Genomic DNA, 21314 nt, shown 5'->3' with positions numbered 1-21314 from the left:
ACTTCCAAATCACTACAATGATCCAAGTTAAATGATCTAATTTTGGTACTGTTAAAGTTGGGTGTGTTTTCTATCCCTTTGCATAAGCTTAATGATAGATTCTCTAAGTTATCTAGTATATTTTTACTGCTTTCATTAGGGATTGAAATCAACTTCTCCAAATGGACAACCTTGAGTTGATTGAGTGAAGATAAGGCATCTAGACCTTTCAAAATAGCCCTTTTTGAACCAGAATTAAAAACCATGATAATTTTTAAATTTTTCATGGTTTTTACAAATGGGGGAAGGAAGTATTCACTTGCATTGAATAGTAATACCAAAACCTCTGCCTTGGGAAATAACATTTCATGCCATTGAGATTCCTCCATAGGTCCTACACAAACATATAAAATATGATATCCAATTAGAACATTCTATTTGACTACACATACTAATTTACAAATTAATAGTCAGCATAGTATAGAGTAAAATTTGAATAATATTGCTATGATTCAATGTAGTCATTTTTTTTCATATAAAAGAATAAAAAGGTACAACATGAGAAAAATAATTTCATATAAAAAACAAAGACACATGTAGTAATAAATTTTAAAAGAGAGAATATTATGAATTCTTTGGTTTGTATAAGAAGGTAATGAACTAGGAAAATAAAAATTTAGGAGCTGACATTCTATGACATGACAAGTAACTATTTATTATATATTTAAACATAAACTACCAAAAAAATATATTAGTAACTTTTATGTTTCAAGTAGAGAAAATTTTAGCAAAATAGTTGAAGTTTATATTGTAAATTAAAAGTAAGATACTTGAATGACTAATGTAAAAAATATCAGTGTGATATTTTGTGCCTTGGAATTTTTTTTGAATAACCTACCTGTGTGAATTGACACGACTTGAGCATTAAATGCTATGTTACTATATAATTTCCATTTCTCTGGAATACCATGCTCCCTCCTAGGCATAAGTAATCTCTTCCTATGCTCTATGTTATCTTTGCATCCCAGATACAAGGATAAATCTCGCATTACATCATGTTGAAAAAAATTCAGCTCTAATGCATTTCCATAAGGGAGAGTCCTTTTGATCCTATTTAGAACAAGCAACATGTTAGCTCAATGTTTATAAGTATTAAAAAATTAAATATACATGCAAGAAAAAAAATTTTTACCTTTGATTGCTACTTAAGTTTATAAGATTTCTTCCTGCAAGTTCAAATAAGATGTCAACAGCATCTTGCCACTTTATCTTCCTAATATTAACCCAAATTTGTAGTAGTGCATCAACACATATTTTTCTACCCTTAGGAAATAATCCCAAGTCTAAGAAACAATCTTTGACCACATCATCTAAGGAATCAATGCTAGATTCCAAACATCTAAGGATCCCTTCTTCATAATATTGTGATATTATTTCTCCATTGGAAATCTTACTATTCGCCCTCTCCCAAGCTACATGAGTTTTTCCTTTCAAGGAACTCCCAATCACCTTTAGAGCAAGTGGCAAACCACCACATTCTTCTTGCACCTATAATTCATGAAATAGGATTAAAATTATCACAAACTTTTATGCACAATAAAATCACACATATAATTAAAGAGGTATGTTTTTAAATGACCTATTATCAACCTCACATACATACATACATACATACATACATACATACATACATACATATATACATACATACATACATACATACATACATACATACATACATACATACATACATATATACATACATACATACATACATACATACATACATACATACATACATACATACATATGTATACCTATATATATTTACATTTAGATATGTACAAACACACATATATATAGTGCTTAACCATATGATTTAACAAAAAATATATTTTCAAGTATTGTTAATTCTAAGTTAAAATATTTTGATGAATTTTTTTATAATTTATCTATCTCAAATGAAATATTCAAAAAGGCTATATAAGGAAAACAATAAATAGTTTCATTTATGTCTATAATCATGAAAATTTTAAAAAATCATACCTCCTTGACTAGATTTGCATCGATTGTACTTGGAATTGATGTTTGTCCAAAAGCCCAAAAGCATAAAAGGGATAGAGCATCTTGTTCATCCAACAATGGTAATTGATACACTTCAGTCGAGAATGTTTTGGGGATAATGGAACTATCTCTTGATGTTATAAGTGTCTTATATCTTGTTCCTTCAAAGAGTAGCTTATCTAAATCTTCTTTCGACCAAACATCATCTAATATTATCAAGGTTGGTTCTGATTGCATTAGAAGTTGTTGTTGTAGTTGCATGTGTCCATCTTCAATGTTTTGGAACTTGACTTTATTTCTTTTTAGAATCTTCACCCACATAGTTTCCAATATTACTTTCAAGTCTGGAGACTGGGATATAGTGATAAAAATCACATTCTTGTAGTAACCTAATAATTATCAAGAAACAAATGAATTTTAGATTCTAAATTAGATAGTATAAAGAAAATAAAATGCAACCCTATAATAGAAAATGATATTGAATAGCCTATTAGATAGGAAGTCTTAAGAAAAAAATTAGTATGTATTTATTTGGACTGATGAAAGGTAAAAAAGAACAGATCCTTAAACACAATTTCAGCTTGATACTATTAGAAAGGTCTAAAAATGATGTTGTATATTTGCATTTTTTTCATATGCTACATAAATAACTTCTCCTAAATATTTTGTATTAGATTAGAATGCTTTTATTTTAAGATTTAAATGCATGCCAATAATAGAAATTGATGCTAAACAATTCTAGATACTAAATACCAAAAGTGAGACTTTCAACCATGTTCTAAAATTCAGTGGTATTTGGATTGAAGGCTTATTTTGAAAAGCCATTCCCTTGTACAACAGCTTCGACTTATGTCTATCTTGGTGCAAAGGCATATTTGTTAGTTGCAAAGAGAGGCCAGAATATCACAAATAATAAAACAATTGACTCAAAACAGACCGCAATTTTATTGAAGGGGAAAATAACCTTTAATTTGAGGATCGTTGCAGAGCGCCCTCGCGAGTGTTGTTTTCCCACCACCTCCAATGCAATGAACGTGAACAACAGACACATCTCTCTCCAACAAAGGCACCTTCAATTCCTCAATACTTCTCTTCAAACCCACACAAAACTGAGAGTTTCCAGGAATGCAAGAGACTACGGAATCCTCTACCATTTCATTGCTTTCAACCATATCAACTGAAGCCATTTTATCGAAGCTTGTCGTTGCGATTGATAACTTCTTAATATTGGACATGCCTGTGGGCAGCTTAATATACAACTATTTGAGAAGCAGAAGTTTAAAAATTTTCATAGACTTACTTTCGTATTGGGTTCGGGGAAATTATGAAGAAATAGTCGGATCTTAACCCATACGTCTGCATTTGCTTGCATTCAATGTCACGGATCAAGTCATAGATTGAGATTTGACGCCGGCATCAAGTCTTTTTGGTAAACCGTCTTTAGACGGCACATTGTAAAATATACCCATAGTCAAAATACTTTTCTAGGCCATTGGTTTTGTTGGCTGATAATTTACAGTGGGTCAGACCTTTGAATACCAAACCCATACTTTTGAGTAGGCAGCACGTTGTGAGACCATTTTTTGTAGAATTTCCGGTTTTAGATGTTTCAGAGTAAAACCCTAGATTTCGAATGGTAATTCTGATTTGTGAACTTTAGCGAAGTTGCCGGCTGTGTACCTTAATCTTGCTAATGACGCAATCGTTACATACTATGTTTTATATTCTTTCGTTTGTCCCACATAATTATCTCTATTTAGACAGACACTATCGATTATTCAAACTTCTAGTGTTATGCTAAATCTTGGACGGCATGCAACGACGGGCTTACTTACATAAGATTGCGAGTTTTTCGTGAACACAATACGAAAATGTCGGGGTAGCTGTTCCAACTTCCAACTGCTAGTCTGTTTTCTTGGAACTTTTAAAATTACAAATTTGCGTGGAAGCTGTATATATTAAATTTTTAACTTTTAAAATGGAATATATAATTTTCCTCCATTATTTGATTATTTTGATATGTTTATTAGCTTACTTTTTAATTTAAATATACTATTTTCTAGGTTTAATGTATACACCGTGCTCATGACGCAAGTATGAGCGAGCCCGTAATCGGTATAACCAATTGCGTTGGATGTTCGCTCAACAACTAGCGCCTCTGGTTAGCGTGTTGGAGACCCCACGAAAGGGAATCGAAATCCTTTTTCGGCATCGAAAGCAGCGGGGAGAAGCAGTAGGCTGCATTGACAACATGGGTCTTACCAGTTACAAATTAATCGACTTTCCCGTGGGAGGACGTTTAGTCGGGGAGAAATACATTCAGGTCTTTTCCAAGCAATCTTCACACTAGACTAGCAATTATCTCATTGATTTGGTTTGTGCCGAACTCATTTTCGTTATTAATGATGATTGATTCTGTACATTATGTTTGAAGCCTTTAGCGCGGATGAGAATGAATCCCATCATTTGCTTGGAAATGGAAGGGAAGTGGGATCGAAATCATAAGGTGGGTAAGTGGGATCGACATCACAAGGTGGGTAAGAGAAGAATAAAAAAAGGTGGGATCAGCTGATTTTGAATCCAGATCTGAGTTCATTGCATGTCCACAATGAGTGGAGTGGGGAACACCTAAACCTATAATTCCAATGGGCCTCCTCCTCCCGCCCTTCCTACCCAACAGGGAGAGGAACTGAGAAAGAGAAGTCCTCTGCCCCCGAACTTTATGGCTGCTTTGTCATCAATTCTTGCTACAGTACAAACGAACTTTTCTAAAGTAGATCTAGCTAAAACTTTACCCTTCTAAATAAATAAATAAAAGCAGGAAAGAAGAAGAATACCCGGAATTGGAGTACGCGAAGAGCTTCCCCGTTGGAGAAAAAATGATGAGCCCTACATCCGCGTCGCACATATGGAAAGCTCCTGCGCATTTTTCAGCAGACCCCTCCTCAGCTTGTAGCAAGTGACCTGCCTGGCCGCCGCTTACTCTATTTTCTTCAGCACTATTCTTTCTCTACCCATCTGAAATCTCAAAAACTTAACCTGCAAGGAGCTCTAGAAATTAGACAAAAACTTCAGAACACGGATAACTTAAACGGTTACCCGATATTGGAGCACTGGAAGAATACCAAAAGGATCTGATGGGGCGGAGCTACTCTAGACTGTGGCAGCCCCGTATTAGATTTTCCCTGTTTGAACCAGTGGCTGCCGGAACAAGATCCCACCGGATGGGGATGCTCAGGGAGGAGGATACTCAGGTGGTATGTGAATGTTAATGATGGGAGGGGAAAGAGAAAGAGGGGCCGATGACTCGCTCGGTGGGTATATTCACGATGGAGAGGAACAAGGGGAGTGGGAGCCGACCTCGAGGTAAGCGCTCCCCTTGTGAAGGTGGGTGGAGTTGATGATGGCTTTCTAAGGGCCTTGTTTAATTAATTTTAATATGGGATATATGATTTTAACACATGATTAAACTATTTCGGTATGTTCAATAAATTAATTTCTAACTTAAATATTTTAAAAAGTTGTAGGTTAGTTTTATTAATTAACAAGATAATAGTATATTAGTCAAGAAAAGGGTGGGTGGTAAAAATCATGGTGAAAAGCATGTCATTAAAGTCTAAATGAGATTTCGCTCAAATAACAATCAAAAAATATATAAAAGGGAAAGTCTAACCATCAACTAATAAAAATAGAACTATTAAGTTGCAAGATCATGAGGAGGGGTGAGGGGAAAGTAGGGATCACAATCATCAAGTTTGCCTCATAAATTTGTAAAGATGAAACTATCACCAATAGGCTCTTAGACAATAAGAGCATCCTCTTCCTCATTATCTAATAGAATATTAGGAAAAAAATAGGGAAATACTTAATTCCAAGTAAGGAAGCTTACTAGAATACACTAATCAAGAGCACCATGCCCATGAGAAGAGGCATAAGGATGCTAAGAGAATTCAAACCAATTGCAGGTAGTGCAATCCTTAGAACCTTGCAACTAATAGCCTTGATACTTGGATCCTCCATTTCATCTAGCAAATCAACCATGACCATGTCTATACCCATGTGGTGAGGAAGAGGCACAAGCTAGGACTCTAGCAATCTATAGGAAGCATTACACTAGTGATCAAGAAGCTCTTCCAAATGTTCAACATCTAGAGTAACTTTGAAATATATCACCTAAATTTAGATAAGAACATTCTAAAGAGGAAAACATAGCTTTAGTGTATAACAAAAGTGAATATCATCTAAACAATTATACAACAGAGTTCAATTTCTATTTTTTCAATTATTTCACCCTAAAAACATGCAAAATCTAGCCAAATTTATATTACATCTAATTAACCTATTAATAAAAAATTATCTTTCCTTTTATATTCCAAACCATTATTCATTATACCCTAAGGATATACCTTAGCATATCAAGAAGATTAACTATAAACATGATTTCACAACTATAAAAAGGGTTTATAATCAATTAATTGAAACTTATAAAGAAAGTTATGGGCATATTTTGAGCGAGGTACAGAACAATGGTGATTAAATTTTCATACCTCTAAGGTAAGATAATAGTATAATGGAATTTCTTTTCTCGTATCAAATGCCCGCATTTAATCATTAAGAATTTCTTTAAACACCATTTCTATGTCACCTATGATGACCAAGTCATCAACATATACATTAATAATCATAGTCTCTCCCTTTGCTCCTTGAGGTAGATATATGGATCATATTGATTCTTACTAAATTTATGTTGTAGAAAATGCTCATCAATTTTGATGTAACAAACTCTATGAGTTTCTTTGAGACCATATAAATACTTGACAATTTTATATACCATTTATTTTTCACTATGTGCAATACACCCCTTCAGTTGGTTCATATAGGCTCCTTCCTTAAGGAATCCATTGAGAAAGATAATGATTACGTGCATTTGATACAACTTATATCAAGCTATGCAATTAAACAAAAAACTTATTTTGATAATTTTGATCTTCGTATTGGGAGAAAATTCCTCATAATGAATCCTTTCATTTTGGTTATAACCCTCAGACATAATTCTATCCTTATATTTACTATACTACCCCCTATCTTATATTTGGTGTTGGGAATCTATTTTCATTCAATGTCTTTCTTATCTGGTGGTAGATGAATAAGATCTCAAGCCTCAATTATAATTAGTGATCAATATTCTACATTTATAGCTTCTTCCTAAGCCATTGATTATAGTGATGTTATATAGTAAAATTTATAAAATTATCATTTACTAAACTTATTAGTGAGAGATTAAAATCGTTTCAAGCCATTATATGAATTCTAAGTCCCCAAATTAAAGATTTAGGGTTCCATCTAGCTTTGTATAAAAAATGATATGAGTATACCACTTGCGAATAATATATGTGATAGTTGTGAATGCTAAGTGAAATTGATTATCAATATGTATTTGTTGTTGGCAATTGACACTCATTTGGTGGCTTCTAATTCTTGACTAATGGTTTATGGTTGTCACTGATGGCAACTCTTCATGAGATTCCCATCCGGTAAACACGGATCTTGATATCCGGAAGCGGACGTCAACCGATAGCCAGTTAACCGGTATTTTAGGTTGAATAGAGCACTTTTGGTCCGAAAGCTTTCTGGTGATTATGGTGTCATGAATCATGTATAGGATGATTGGGATAGCATAGAGATAACATTTTATCATCATTTTGGTGATCCACATTTATCTTTGGTGGTCAGGTCAAGCCGACATATGACTACATGTTACATTAGCAAGTCGACTTGATGAATGCTCTATTTTGTGATTACGGATATATAAGACCAATGCAAAAGATATTTTTGGTGGATGGTATGATTGTATGTGAGCAAATGGTAATCAAGAATCCTTTGTAGCATAGTTTCACATGCACATTCTTGATCTGGTAGTTGATTGAGACAAAAAACAAAGCAGAACAACAAAGGTGATACATTCGGTGTATTTGGCACTTAACCAGAACTCATCCAGGCATTGCAGATGTTGTTTTGTAGTTCATTCATTGTAATACATCACTCTAATTGATTTCTAAGGTAGTGAGCCTTCTGGAGTTGTAGCCCTTATTATAAATGAGATGTAAGCTCTAGGCAGTGTGCTTGAATGCAAGTGCATTCACCATATAATAATATTGTTTTGCTACTGGCCATAATGGAATAATATTGTGGGTTAAAATCTTACTATGGTTTTTCCCATTTGGGTTTCCATGTAAAAATCCTGGTGTTATGATTTTGTGGTAGGTTGCTTCGTGTTTCTGCATTTCATCTTCATGTATATGCTTTTGGTGGTTTAAAGTTATGTCAAAAAATTTCCTAACCGATAGATCATTGATTACCCCCCCTCTCAGTGGTCCGTTATTCCAATAATTGGTATCAGAGCCTAGTTCCTCTAAGGAAGCCTAACCAATTGAGGAAGGTTTAGGAGATTGATCAATGAATTCCAGTTTGCAATGATAGCTTTGTGTGGCTCTTGAAGATCTTGATGCAACAAGAAATAGAATAATCTCTTTGAAGAGGAATTTGAATGCAGCTAAATATTTCATTAATGAATTGAAAGATCAAGTGAACACTTCAAGAGACAAGATGAAGGAATTGATGGACAAGGTGAAGGAGAAAGAAGATTAGATCATGGAAAATCTAGATAAAGCTGATGAAGTTGACAAGCTTGAGAGAGAAAATCTTGCACTAAACAATGAGATGCAATCCATTGTGATGAGGCTGACTAAGGAGATTGAGGACTAGAAGAAGAATGAAGGGAATTTGAATCAATCATTGAAGGAAAGAGGAGATGAATGTTTTAGGCTTACCTATTAGAATGATCCGTTGAAGCTGGGGTTGACAGAATCAAGGAATAATGGTCAATAACTTGAAAGACAGTTTGTTTCCCTAAGAGATGAACTTGCTACTACAAATGAATACAAAGACAAATTCAATGCTATCTCAGCAAGGCTTGATGAGATTTTGGAAATTTAGAGACATGGAAAGGACATGTGAGGACTTGGATTTGAGAAAGGTGAATCCTTCAGATCTAGATAAAGCAATGCAAAACCTAATCAGAAGAAGAGAAAGAATCCTCCGGTAAGACAACCTAATTCTCATAAATTCAATGGTAGATGTTTTACTTGCAATAAATTTTGTCATATGGAAAATCAATATAGAAATAGGATGAATAATGAAATGAATAATATGAACAATGGTCCTACTTTTACCAACCAGTGTTTCATATGCAATAATTTTGGTCACAAGTCAAATATGTGCAGAGTAGTAATGAATAAATTTCAAAATAAGAGATGCTATGCTTGTGGGATGTTTGGACATATTTCTAACTAGTGTAGGATGAGACCAAATCAAATCAACTTCATACCAATGCAGAATGTTGTTTGTCGTGCATGCGATAAACCTGGTCACATTGCAAAATATTAAAAAAGCAAGAATAGTGTTCCAGTACACAAGAACAAATTAGATGAGAAGCCGAAGGAAAAGTTAAAAGAGATTAGAGACAAGCATGAGAAGACATGGGTCAAAAAAGATGAATTCAAAGTAGTATCTGCAACCGAATCTGGTGTAGGATCTTCATCCAGTAACTAGCGCTTTATGCCTTAGGAGGAATTTTTTATGCAGATTCTAAGAACCCCCTCTTTGGTGATCAGCAATTGATTCTAGAAGGTTGCAAAATGGTTAAATTATACATATAGATGTTATCTGGAAGTTTTAGTGAAGATTTGATGCTTTAGTAAGTGGCTCCATGAAAATCAAGGTAACTGGTTGCAGCATTTATTATAGTGCAGAATTAGGATTTCAAAGGTTAAAAGGGCATTTCAAAGGTTTATTCATCACAATGAGATCAAGAGAATAGTGTATAGATGGAGAGCAAAATGATTTGGTGATCTAAACAATTATTTCAGTGATCCTAACTGAATTCTAGTGCCTAGTTGTGAATTAAGGCATTTATCTGTATCAAGCTATCAGTTTCCATAAAACCCTAAGTTTTCAATGGCTTCAGTTTTTGGAACTACTACCCAGTTGGTTGTGGAAATCAAGGATAGAGCTTAACCTTTTTTTAAGAAGCATCCTTTCAAATCAGTCAAGGATGATCCTAAAGGAGCATTTTCCTCTGTACCCTATGGTGTTCTTCATAATAAGGACATAATGAGGTATATCCACTATGATCTTGATGAACTCAGGAGTGCAAACATGTTAAACCTATACAAAAAGCATCTGGTGGACAACTTGGGAAACCTCAAGTTCGAATATTAGCATTTGCAGACCAAGGGTTTCTCTTAGTTCATACATTTTCTGACTTTTGATGAGAAAGAATGGATCTGGTTTGTACTCAGTAGAATCCATGATGAATTTATGTGGTTGGATAAGCCTCACAAGATTACTCAACAAGAAATCCAGGTTGTGACTTGTCTAAGTGCATTTGGTGAAGTTCCTAGCCTGAGGAAAATATCAAACAACACTATGATTGCCATCACTGGTTCTCAATTTGACAGTAGAGTGATGACAATAAATGACATTATAAAGCATGATGTCAAGTTTGCATCAATGGTGGTCGGATATAAAGTATACCAGACAAGAAGACAAAAATCTATCTTCGGTACAACCATAAATTTTACCTATCTGATGTTGAAGGAAGACAAGAGGTATGACATATGAACGGTTCTCTTGAATGAGCTACTAAGTAATTTGAAGAAATTTAAACAAGACAAGAAGCTCACATTTAAGTTTGGCACCCTTATCATGTGTTTAGCTCTATACTTCATGAATGAGATCCTTTGTGTTCAAGGAAAGGTCTAATGGGCATATGATAAACCGGTTGCAATGCAAATCCAAGATGGGACTATGGAGATTGGTGATGCCACAATGAGGATATCTACTCTGTGGGGTTATTTCAAAACTTGTCAAGCCACAATGAAGAACAATGAAGAGTAGAGAAAGAATCCCAAAGGAAATAGTGAAGTAATATGAGAAATCAATTTGCTTCATGGTTGATAAGGACCAATGCTTAATGGAAGAAGCTAAACCAAGGACTATGTGGATTCTTCCAATAGATTTTGAAGTTGATATGGCTACTCTATATGTCTATGCTCACATGTTGAGTCAGCCGATAGATGTAAATAAATGAAGGTTTGGCACTTTTAAGGAGGACCTTGAGTTGCACAAGCAGTTCACTGCACCTGCTAGGAAGAGAGAAGTTTCTAAGATGGTTGAGGAAGTAGTTGTGTAGATGGGATTCTCTTGGGAAGAGGTGAAGCAAGGTAGAGAAAAGTATATTCAGATACAAGATAAAGAGGATTCGAAGAAGCCTAAGGCCAACATGGTTCCCTCTAAAGCTTAACAAAAAGAAACCAAGTCTGCCTTTGCTCCGATAGCACCATCTTCAAATTAGAGCCCATTCAGAAAGGGAGTTTTGAAGGAAAAGGAGAAACCTAAGCAAACTTATGTTTCTATATCTCCAGTAGCCTTTGAGACTGCATCTGATGAGGAAGATGGAAAAGCTAAGAAGAAAGTTAAATTTGTAAGGGTGGTGAGGAGGTCGTAGTCTGGTGGAGCCCAGCAAAGCAAGTAAGCCAAATCTGAACCTGCTCCTACCGAAAGATCCAAGAAGGGAAGGAAGACCAGAACTCAATTTGACAAAGATCTTGAGTTCGGTGATCAGCAAGGTAAATATATGTTTGTTCCTCCATTGACAAAAGACCAATAAATTAATGAGATAACTATTGATAAAAATTTTAAAAATATTGGAATATATTCTGAAAATTTAGATCAGGTAGATTAGAGAAAGGTTGAAGAATTTGCTATTCTATATTTATATAACTTTAGTAAAGCTTTGATTGAGATGGAGCGAAGAATCTATAAGGATCTATACAACATTGTTGATGCAAGGAGGCTAACAACTAGTAAAATTGATAAAGAAATGAAGGAAAGAGAATTCATAAATGTTTGCACCTGTGTATCCCATGATCAGGCCAAAAGGCTAATTGAGGAAGCTAACAAGAAATAATTGAGAAGAAAAAATACGGTGAACAAGTTGATGATTGGAAAGGTGGAAGAAGTGAGAAAGGAAACTGAAGATATTTGGAGAAGAGTCATAAAAAATGATCCTTTGTACAGAGATGTAGTCAAGTCTTCTCATCTAGAAGTAAAAGAAGGTGTTTCCTATGATCAGAAGGAAGAAACTCGGACTGAGGGACATCTGGAAGATCAAAGCAACACAACCCTTGATGTTGAGACTAGTGATAATCCTTTGGTGGTAGATTGTTTTGCTGTCCCTGAGATTCAAAAGGATGATACTGCACCAAGTGGCAACACTGATGCACAAGATAAAGGGGATGGAACTGAAAAGGAACCTAAGAAAGAAGAGGTAAAGGATGTTGAGGTAGACAAGGGAAAAGGAGTTGTTGATCTAAAAATTAACACTCCTCCAAGCACAAGGACCCCACCTCAAATCTCTATCAATATAGATGGTCCTCTAAATCTTGGACAAATGTCACCTACAGAGAAGTTGATGCTTGCAGCTACTGTATAGGCACGTGCTAGTCAAGATCTAGTCAAATTAGAGTTAGAAGATAAAAAGCTCATTTTGATGTTTATTGATGTGTTACAAAAGGTGGCCCTGAGTGTATACTTAGATCCTAATTCTAGCCCCTCTGGTAATTTACTTCAATTGATTAACAATACAAATACCAATTTTAATTCTTTGGAGAAGTCTACTAATAAGAGACTATTAGATAGATTCAAGGAGGTAAGAATGCAGACATTTTGAAGAATTATAGAAAATGACAGATTCAGATTGAATGAAAGTCTGCAGACTATTTCAGATGCATTATAAGAAGGTGGAAAAATATATAAGTCCTGTCTAATTTTTCCAGAGTTTGCCGTAGACTTGGACAAGCAAATAAGTGTTTTCTAGGGTAAACTTGCTGGTATGTCATAGTCTTTTGACCATAATGTAGCTCTGACTAGCACTGTAGAAGGGAAAATATTGGCTCTAAATGATGAGATCTTGAGCCTTAATACGGACAAGGATAGAACTTTTAGGAGAGTTGGTGAACTCTGGAATTTGATTACCCCCAAGTTGGACACCATGTTGAGCAATAAGGTTGATTGTATGAAGGTTATCAGATAACCTGTTCCATCTGAGCAGTGGGGGGTGGAGATTCATGCATATACATTCAATGCATTCATCCCAGTTTTGGAAAACTTGAAGAGTGGGTGGGACACTCACCTAGGATTTTTGAAGATCAATTTTGTTGATGTCTTTAAGTACTTGTAAAGTCTCTGACATGTATCCTTGTATAAGTTTTGGACAACAACCCATCTTTGGCATTGCTATCAAAGGGGGAGAATAAAGTGAAAAATATATAGAAGAAGAGTATAATTACAAGTTTCAGAACTCTTTGTCTAAGGGGGAGCCTTAGAAATTCTTTTGATCTAGTGCACAGGTTTTCAACACTTAGCTTTTTTTCACGAGTGTTCCCATCAATGCCTAAGGGGGAGATTGTTAGAAATTGACACTCATTCGGTGGCTTCTGATTCTTGACTAATGGTTTAGGGTTGTCATTGATGGAAAATATTCATGAGATTCCCATCCAATAATCACGGATCTTGATATTCGGAAGCGGACGTCAACCGATAGCCATTTAACCAGTATTTCAGGTTGAACGGAGCAGTTTTGGTCCAAAAGTTTTCTAGTGATTACAGTGTCATGAATCATGTATAGGATAATTGGGCCGACATAGAGACAACATTTTATCATCAATTTTGGTGATCCACATTTATCTTTGGTGATCCGGTCAAGATGACATATGACTACATGTTACATTAGCAGGTTGACTTGATGAATGATCTATTTTGTGATTACAGATATATAAGAATGGTGCAGAAGATCTTTTTGGTGGATGGTATGATTTTATGTGAGTGAATGGTGATCAAGAATCCTTTGTAGTGCAGTTTCATGTGTGCATTCTTGATCCGGTAGCTGATTGAGAAAGAAAACATAGCAGAATAGCAGAGGTGATACAATTAGTGTAATTGACACTTAACCAGAACTCATCTAGGCATTGCAGATGTTATTTTATAGTTCATTCATTGTAATACATCACTATAATTTATTTGTGAGGTAGTGAGAATTCTAGGGTTGTAACCCTTATTGTAAATGAGTTGTAAACTCTAGGCAGTGTGCCTGAATGCAAGTGCATTCCCTATATTGTAATATTATTTTTCTACTAGCCATAGTGGAATAATATTGTGGGTTCAAATCCCATCGTGGTTTTTTCCATTTGGGTTTCCACATGAAAATCCTGGTGTTATAATTCTGTGATTGGTTGCTTTGTGTTTCTACATTTCAGTTTCATGTGTATGCTTCTGGTGGTTTAAAGTTAAGTCAAAAAAATTCATAACTGATAGATCACTGATTCCCACCCTCCTCCCTCCTAGTGATCCCTAATTCCAACATATGTATGTTGTTAAAATAAATATAAGAAGAAGAGATGGATGGATTAACTCCTATCAAGGCTCTCTCCTATGATTCCATCAAGTGCTTCAATTCGTGTATAATTCAATAGATAAATGATTATAAAAATGAATTTAATCTAATATACATGTCCCAAATGAGAATCCCTCAACATTTGATGTGACACCTCCATGGTGATGTGATTATACGATTCAACAAAACCATTCTTTGAGGTGTGTATTCTGTACTAAGTTGACAATCTATTTTATTTTCCTTCAAGTATAGGACAATTTTGTGCTCGTGAATTCCCCATTAACCTAAGTGGAGGATATGAATGCGATGATATTTTTTCATTTTTTAAGAAGAGTTCAAAATTATTTGAATCAGGAAAAAAATTAATCTTTGGTCTATAAGTGATAAAACCCTAATTTTTCATGTTTGATTGCCAACAAAAATCTAAAAGTACTTGAAAACATTGTGACTAGGTGCCATGGGTTCACCAACCTTAAAGGTTGGCATGCATTATGATTATTAGTAAGGAAGGGTGTTCAATGTTATTTTCTAGTGAGACAACTATAAAAAATATCACTAATCTTCTCAAGATAGGGAAGGCCTTTTATCATACATATATTAACTAACAACAATAAAATACATAGTGCTCTTGTGACTCTATTAGTGATTTCATAAAAGAAAGACTATCATTCTTAGTCACCAAGTCTTGATTATATCAAGCCTAAATATTTTAACCAAATTTACAAGAGCCTACAACAATCCTTGATTTTTATATTTATCATGAGTGGGCCATTTCTTTTATCATCATCTTTGTCAAATCCAATCCTCTTGATGTTGTAAAAACTCTTGATTGATAGATCGAAGATTCTTTGTAATTCCCTATCATATATAATTATTTATGGATATTGCAATGACGCATGCAAATCGCAAGGAGATTTCACCAATACCTTAGATTTCATAGGTTGTGTCATCTCCAAGAGAAATTTTACCATAATAAGGTTTTAGTGTGAGAAAAAAAATCCTTCTAACAAGTCATGTCATCTAGAGGTTGAGATGATAATAACACACCATGCTTTTGACCTCATTCTTGCAATCAATGAGAGTTGGCAAAGGAATGAATGAAGTCATCAATATTACTAACATGATTTCATTATTCCATCTTATCTTGTGAAGTAGTATGTAGAATGCTCACATTTTCCCATTACACATTGGAATTATAATCGAAAAATATGTGAATTTTTTTAAAAACTTTCCTGAACTCAATGCCTCCATTCACCGACAACAATAATTCCTATTTAATCTTTTCATTAGAATCTATAGTTCAACATGTCAAATAAACCTTAAATTGAATCTCAAAATTCAAAACCCAAAACTAGGAAAGACTACCCATAAGAAAGATATAGAAGAGCAATGAAAACGATGACAAAGCTTCCAATCAAGGTATTACTATATAAGGAAGTGAAATTTTACCATCACCAGGGTGTCGAGGCTATGCGATCACTTGTAATAGACGATCATGGTAACCCTATACTAATAGAGTCCTTAATTAGAAACAAAACAAAAAAACCTCTAAAGACTATCTATATTCTTTTGCCCACTCAAGGCCCGATCTACAACTACAAACCTTACAATAATTCACCTTCTTGACACATCCTTGTGATTGGAAAATTTGAAGGAAGAAATGAGAGCCGGGTATCGCTGGCCTTAGTGTCTTACGATTCCATGGATGGACACAAATTTACTGTGTGTTAACATCGACCAGACTCACTCACGTACATGCCATTCTTTCTCCCTCTCAATTCTCTAATCTCAAAATTGCAGGTACGCAAGAATAACCTTGCTACATAAGTGGTGAAGGTAATGCCTTTCTATGCATATCAAATATCGGTAGGGCATTTATTCTGGGCTATCTAATTAAGTATAAAACGGGGCTGTTGCAACGAATCAGTGATCTTCACATGGAGTTGAAATAGACTAGGAGTGCAGAGAATGGGGCTCTCCTGCCTTCTAACTATTAAATAGTCACAAATTTTAAACCCACTCGTTCTATAGGAACACTAACAAACCATTACAAATTAAACCAATCTAGGTAAGGAACAATAATAAAAATATGTGCATTTATAATACTATTAAAAATTAAAATCATTTATATGTTTTTCATTTAATGATTTTATTGTTATTTCTATTTTTATTTTTGGAGCGTTGTTGTGTAATTGTGAGAGTGACCTTTTGTCTTATGTTTTTGTGAATATGTCCATATTTAATAATTAGTAAAATCAGACATATTTATTTTTAAAAAATATTTAATTAGTTCAAATTTAAATTTTCACATTAGTTATAAACATTAACAACCTCACTCACTTTTACTGTTACAAATGGAAAAAATTAGTTTAGAATTTATTAAACCCAACTCTCATTTGTAACCTTCTAATTACATCAGCAATTGCATTACATGTATATATATATTTTGATAGTAATTTTTTTCATAACTTTTTAGATGTTTTATGGGAATTTTTTAAGTAGATTAAAAAAGTAGGAAATTCCTTGTTAATATCAAACAATTTGAAAAACATAATTTTTGGTTAGAATCATCTCACATCTATCTCATCATCTTCATGATGGATCATTTAAGATAATTCAATAAAAATATCCAAAAAAATTACATAGTTGAATCCAAAACGACTTTCAATGATATGTAATATTTTGAATGTAATTTTTTTGTCATAACTTTGTAGATGTTTTATGGGAATTTTTTTAGTAGATTAAAAAAGTAGGAAATTCCTTGTTAATATCAAACAATTTCAAAAACATGACTTTTAGTTAGAATCATCTCACATCTATCTCATCATCTTCATGATGGATCATTTAAGATAATTCAATAAAAATATCCAAAAAAATTACATAGTTGAATCCAAAATGGCTTTCAATCATAATCTATTCTAACAATTTAATAAAATATTTGATTTATGTTTATGGACACCCCTACAACAAAGTTACTATAAGAATATAAAAAAAAAATAGTTTATTTTTCTTTAAAAAGTCAATGCATAATTTATTTTAGAAACTTAATAAAAAGCTTGGTTTAATTTTATAGAGAAACCAATCACACTATTTTATGACATTTAACAAACAAAATGACCTTTTCTATGAGTCCATTTGAATCTGTAATGGATTATACTAAATTGTAACTGAATTCAAAGAATATATAAGCACTTCTTAATTTTCTTTTATCTTAAAACTTAACATGATTGGACCTAGTTATGAAGTAAATGTAAAAAAAATACATAAATAAAATTCGTTTCATGAAAAAAAAAAAAAAAAAACTAATTATCTTAACTTGCAAAAATATTTCAAATTATATTTTTTATTATTGAAAGAATTAGCAGGTTCAAAAATAAAATTTTGCATCACACTTTATGACTCAATTTAGGTGAATTGTATATGCTTGAAATCTTATTTTTTTGTAATAACCCATAGATGAATTCAAAATTTTCAAAGAGATAAAATTATCCAAACTTTCATTCAAATTATGCTTGTGAGAGGAAGTAAAACATCAAGCCAATCCAAACAAAAATGTGCTTCTATAATGTATACTTCAAGTGCAAGGATAGAAATTTGCATACCTTATAACCAATCATTATCATTCTTTTCATCACACATAACATGTTTCAAGGAAATTAGTTCATAGTAACTTTCAGGAAACTCTTAAAATATGAACACTCTCATATCAAGTTCAATCAATTTTTTAGTTTCCCTATATCCTCTAGAAATTCTCTTAGATTCTCAAACAAGGAACAATAATCCAAGTTTTTCAATTCATGTAGGAAGTTCTTTCATGCTTGATAATGCTAATAGCATCAACACTCTTAGAGTGGATAAATTATCAATGCTATATAATAAAACTTATAGAAGATGGCAATTAATGATGGAACATATTTAAACTTTTGGCATATGAAATATGCTAGAGGGTAAATTCTTCAAATCACTACAATGATCCAAGTTAAATGATAATTCCAATAGCCTCAGATTTTACTACAATCTAGAACCCAAAGTACAACACTGCTAAAAGAAAAGGGAATCAAGATACCAGCAACTAAACCGCAAACTGGACATAAAATCATCTCTAACACATAAACAAGGGTTTTACAAGGCTCCCTTAACCTACAGATGTTTCAATGGGTGTATCCAGTCACCCATCACCTTCAACAACATGAGATTACAATAGATCAACATATACCCACAAATTGGACTAATGGGGTTTTGAAAGGCTCCACTAACCTTCAGCATGAGATTTAAACTGGCTTTAAAAACCAACAAACAAGGATTTTCCCAGGCTCCCTTAACCTCTAACAAAGTATTCATCCTACCAATAGCACAACTAACTGCTAACAAAAAACAACAACTGGCCAAACTGGGCCCTTTAAAATTGCTAGCATCCATCTTGCCTATGGGAAAAACAAGGCTCCCATGACCAGCACACACGAGAAAGAAGAAAATATAGAAAGCACTAGTAGCAACTAACCCCCTAGTGGGTTTTACCAGCCTCGCACAACTTGAATTCAAAAAACCAGCTGACTGATTCCAAATAGAATGAGGAGGGAATTGAAAGGGTCCCTCAATCCACAAAAAAATCTGGGTCGTAGGGACACAAAACACCCAAACCTTGCCATGAAGAAACACATGATAGAAATGATAGGAAGCTTCAACTAGCAGCATGAGCAGTAACATCATCTGAAAGGCCTCCTCACACCATCTCCCCACCTCAATAGGGAAGAGGTCCACCTCGATAGGACAAGAGAGAAGGCAAAATGTCAGCCCCAAGAACCCTCTAGAAGCAAGCTAAAATCCCACCTCTCCCAACCACTGAATCTCCACTGCAATAAGAGAAAAGGAAACCTCATATAGGAAAGGATAAGAGCATCTCAGAAGCCCAAACATTTCAATCATAGCCCAACATAGAAAAAGTCCCTCCACCTCAATAGGAGGACAACTTAGATCAGAAAAAAACCAAAGAGACCGGATCTTATTAAAAAAAACCTTAGCAGTACCAAATTTGTCCCCAAGGGTACAAGGCATCCTAAAGAGAGAAGGGTAACGAAAAACCCACAAAGGTAGAACCTTGGAAAACCACCTGGGTCCCAAACAAGAGGAACGCACCCACAGCCTATAGATCCCACCAGAGTGGCCCAACAAACCCAAAGCTCAACCAAGCCTTTCTCCTTGCACAAGGAAGAGAGAAACCAATGCCTGCAAAGATCAGGGGAGAGAAGAAAGAGGGAGCAAGGAAGGAAGAAGCCAAAAAATTCAACTTAAACACAGTCAAACATGAACTTTCCAAGCACAACAAAGCATCCCACCCTTTCACACTCATCACTGACTACTCCCACATCATCCTTGTCATAGAACAAGGCACAATCCGCAAGAAGGGAAGGGAAACGATTACCAGTCTACACACCATCATCGTCGCAACCAACCTCCTCATCATCTGCATCCTCATCCTTTACTAAACCTCTGGTTTGACCAATCCCTCCCGCACAACCACTCCAATTCTTGCCCATTTGCACTACCTTGATTATAGAATATGGCAGTTAGTGATGGAACATAGTTATAGTTTTGGCATATGAAATATGCTAGAGGGTAAATCCTTCAAATCACTATAATGATCCAAGTTGAATGATATTATTTTGGTATTGTTGAGTTTAAGTGTATCTCATAGTACTTCACACAAGCATAATAATACTTTTTTTTTTAATAGAATAAAAAACAACCCTTTCAAATAGACAAATTTGAACTAAGTGAGTCAAGATAAGGCATTTAGAATTTTTAGTGTTGTTCTTTTTGAGCCAAAATAAAAAAATGCTAATAATTTTCAAAATTTTCATGGTTATAGAAATGGGGAAGTATTCACTTACACTAAACAATAATACCCAAACCTCTGTTATGAGGAATATCATTCCTTCCTAGATGCTATAGTAATATTCATATATGAAATATAGTTAGAACATTCTATTTTTATAATGGGTACTAATTTATAGGTTGATAGTCACTATGTTATATGATAAAAAATGAACATAAATATTATAATTCAATACAAACATTTTTTTTCCTATGTAGGAAATAAACGGGTAGAACATGAGACATATACTACTACATAGACCTATAAATAAAGTGGTAGTACACATGTAGCAATAATTTTTAAAAGTTAGAATAATTTCCATAAGAAGGTAAAAGAATTAGATAAATATTATTTTACAAAAATGAAGTTATAAGTTTTAACAAAGATAGGTTACACTATCATATTTCAAATATCTATTTATTATATATTTAAATATAAATTAAATTAAATCATTAGAGACTTTTATGTTTCAAATAGAATTTTTTCTTAGCAAAACAATTTAAGATGATATTTCAAATGGAAAGTAAGATATTTGAATGACCAATGTACAGAACATCATAGTGATATATTTTGTCTCAGAAATTATTCTAAATAATCTACTATGTGATTTGAGACCATTTGAATATTTAAAAGTTCAATTTTTTTATATAATTTCCATTTCTTTGGAATAAGATGTTGCCGCCTAAGCATAACTAACCTCTTCATATGAACAAAATTGTCTTAACATTCCAAATACAAAGATAAATCTTATATCATATCATATTGACAAAAGTTCATCTTTGATATATTTTCACGAAGAAAACCCTTTTGTTCCTATTTATCACAAGCAACTTATTAAAAAATAAATAAAAATAGTAAAAAACTAAAATAAACATATATAAA

General features: G+C 33.8%; 1 protein-coding gene across 1 annotated transcript; it reads right to left on the bottom strand.

Moving 5' to 3' along the window:
• Positions 1-794: 794 nt before the first annotated feature.
• Positions 795-5399, bottom strand: LOC131048468 (probable disease resistance protein At4g33300). Its single transcript, XM_059208383.1, has 4 exons — positions 4881-5399; positions 2026-2432; positions 1172-1527; positions 795-1089 (listed from the first exon to the last, which is right to left on the bottom strand). Exons 2-4 carry the CDS (start codon positions 2362-2364, stop codon positions 795-797), a joined length of 990 nt encoding a protein of 329 aa, XP_059064366.1. The 5' UTR covers positions 2365-2432; positions 4881-5399.
• Between the last annotated feature and the right edge of the window lie 15915 nt (positions 5400-21314).

Source organism: Cryptomeria japonica, chromosome 7 (genome assembly GCF_030272615.1).
Source record: "Cryptomeria japonica chromosome 7, Sugi_1.0, whole genome shotgun sequence".
Classification (NCBI taxonomy): Eukaryota; Viridiplantae; Streptophyta; class Pinopsida; order Cupressales; family Cupressaceae; genus Cryptomeria; species Cryptomeria japonica.
The sequence above is the reverse complement of the archived record's forward strand: the minus strand, read 5'-3'. Positions and strand labels throughout refer to the sequence as shown.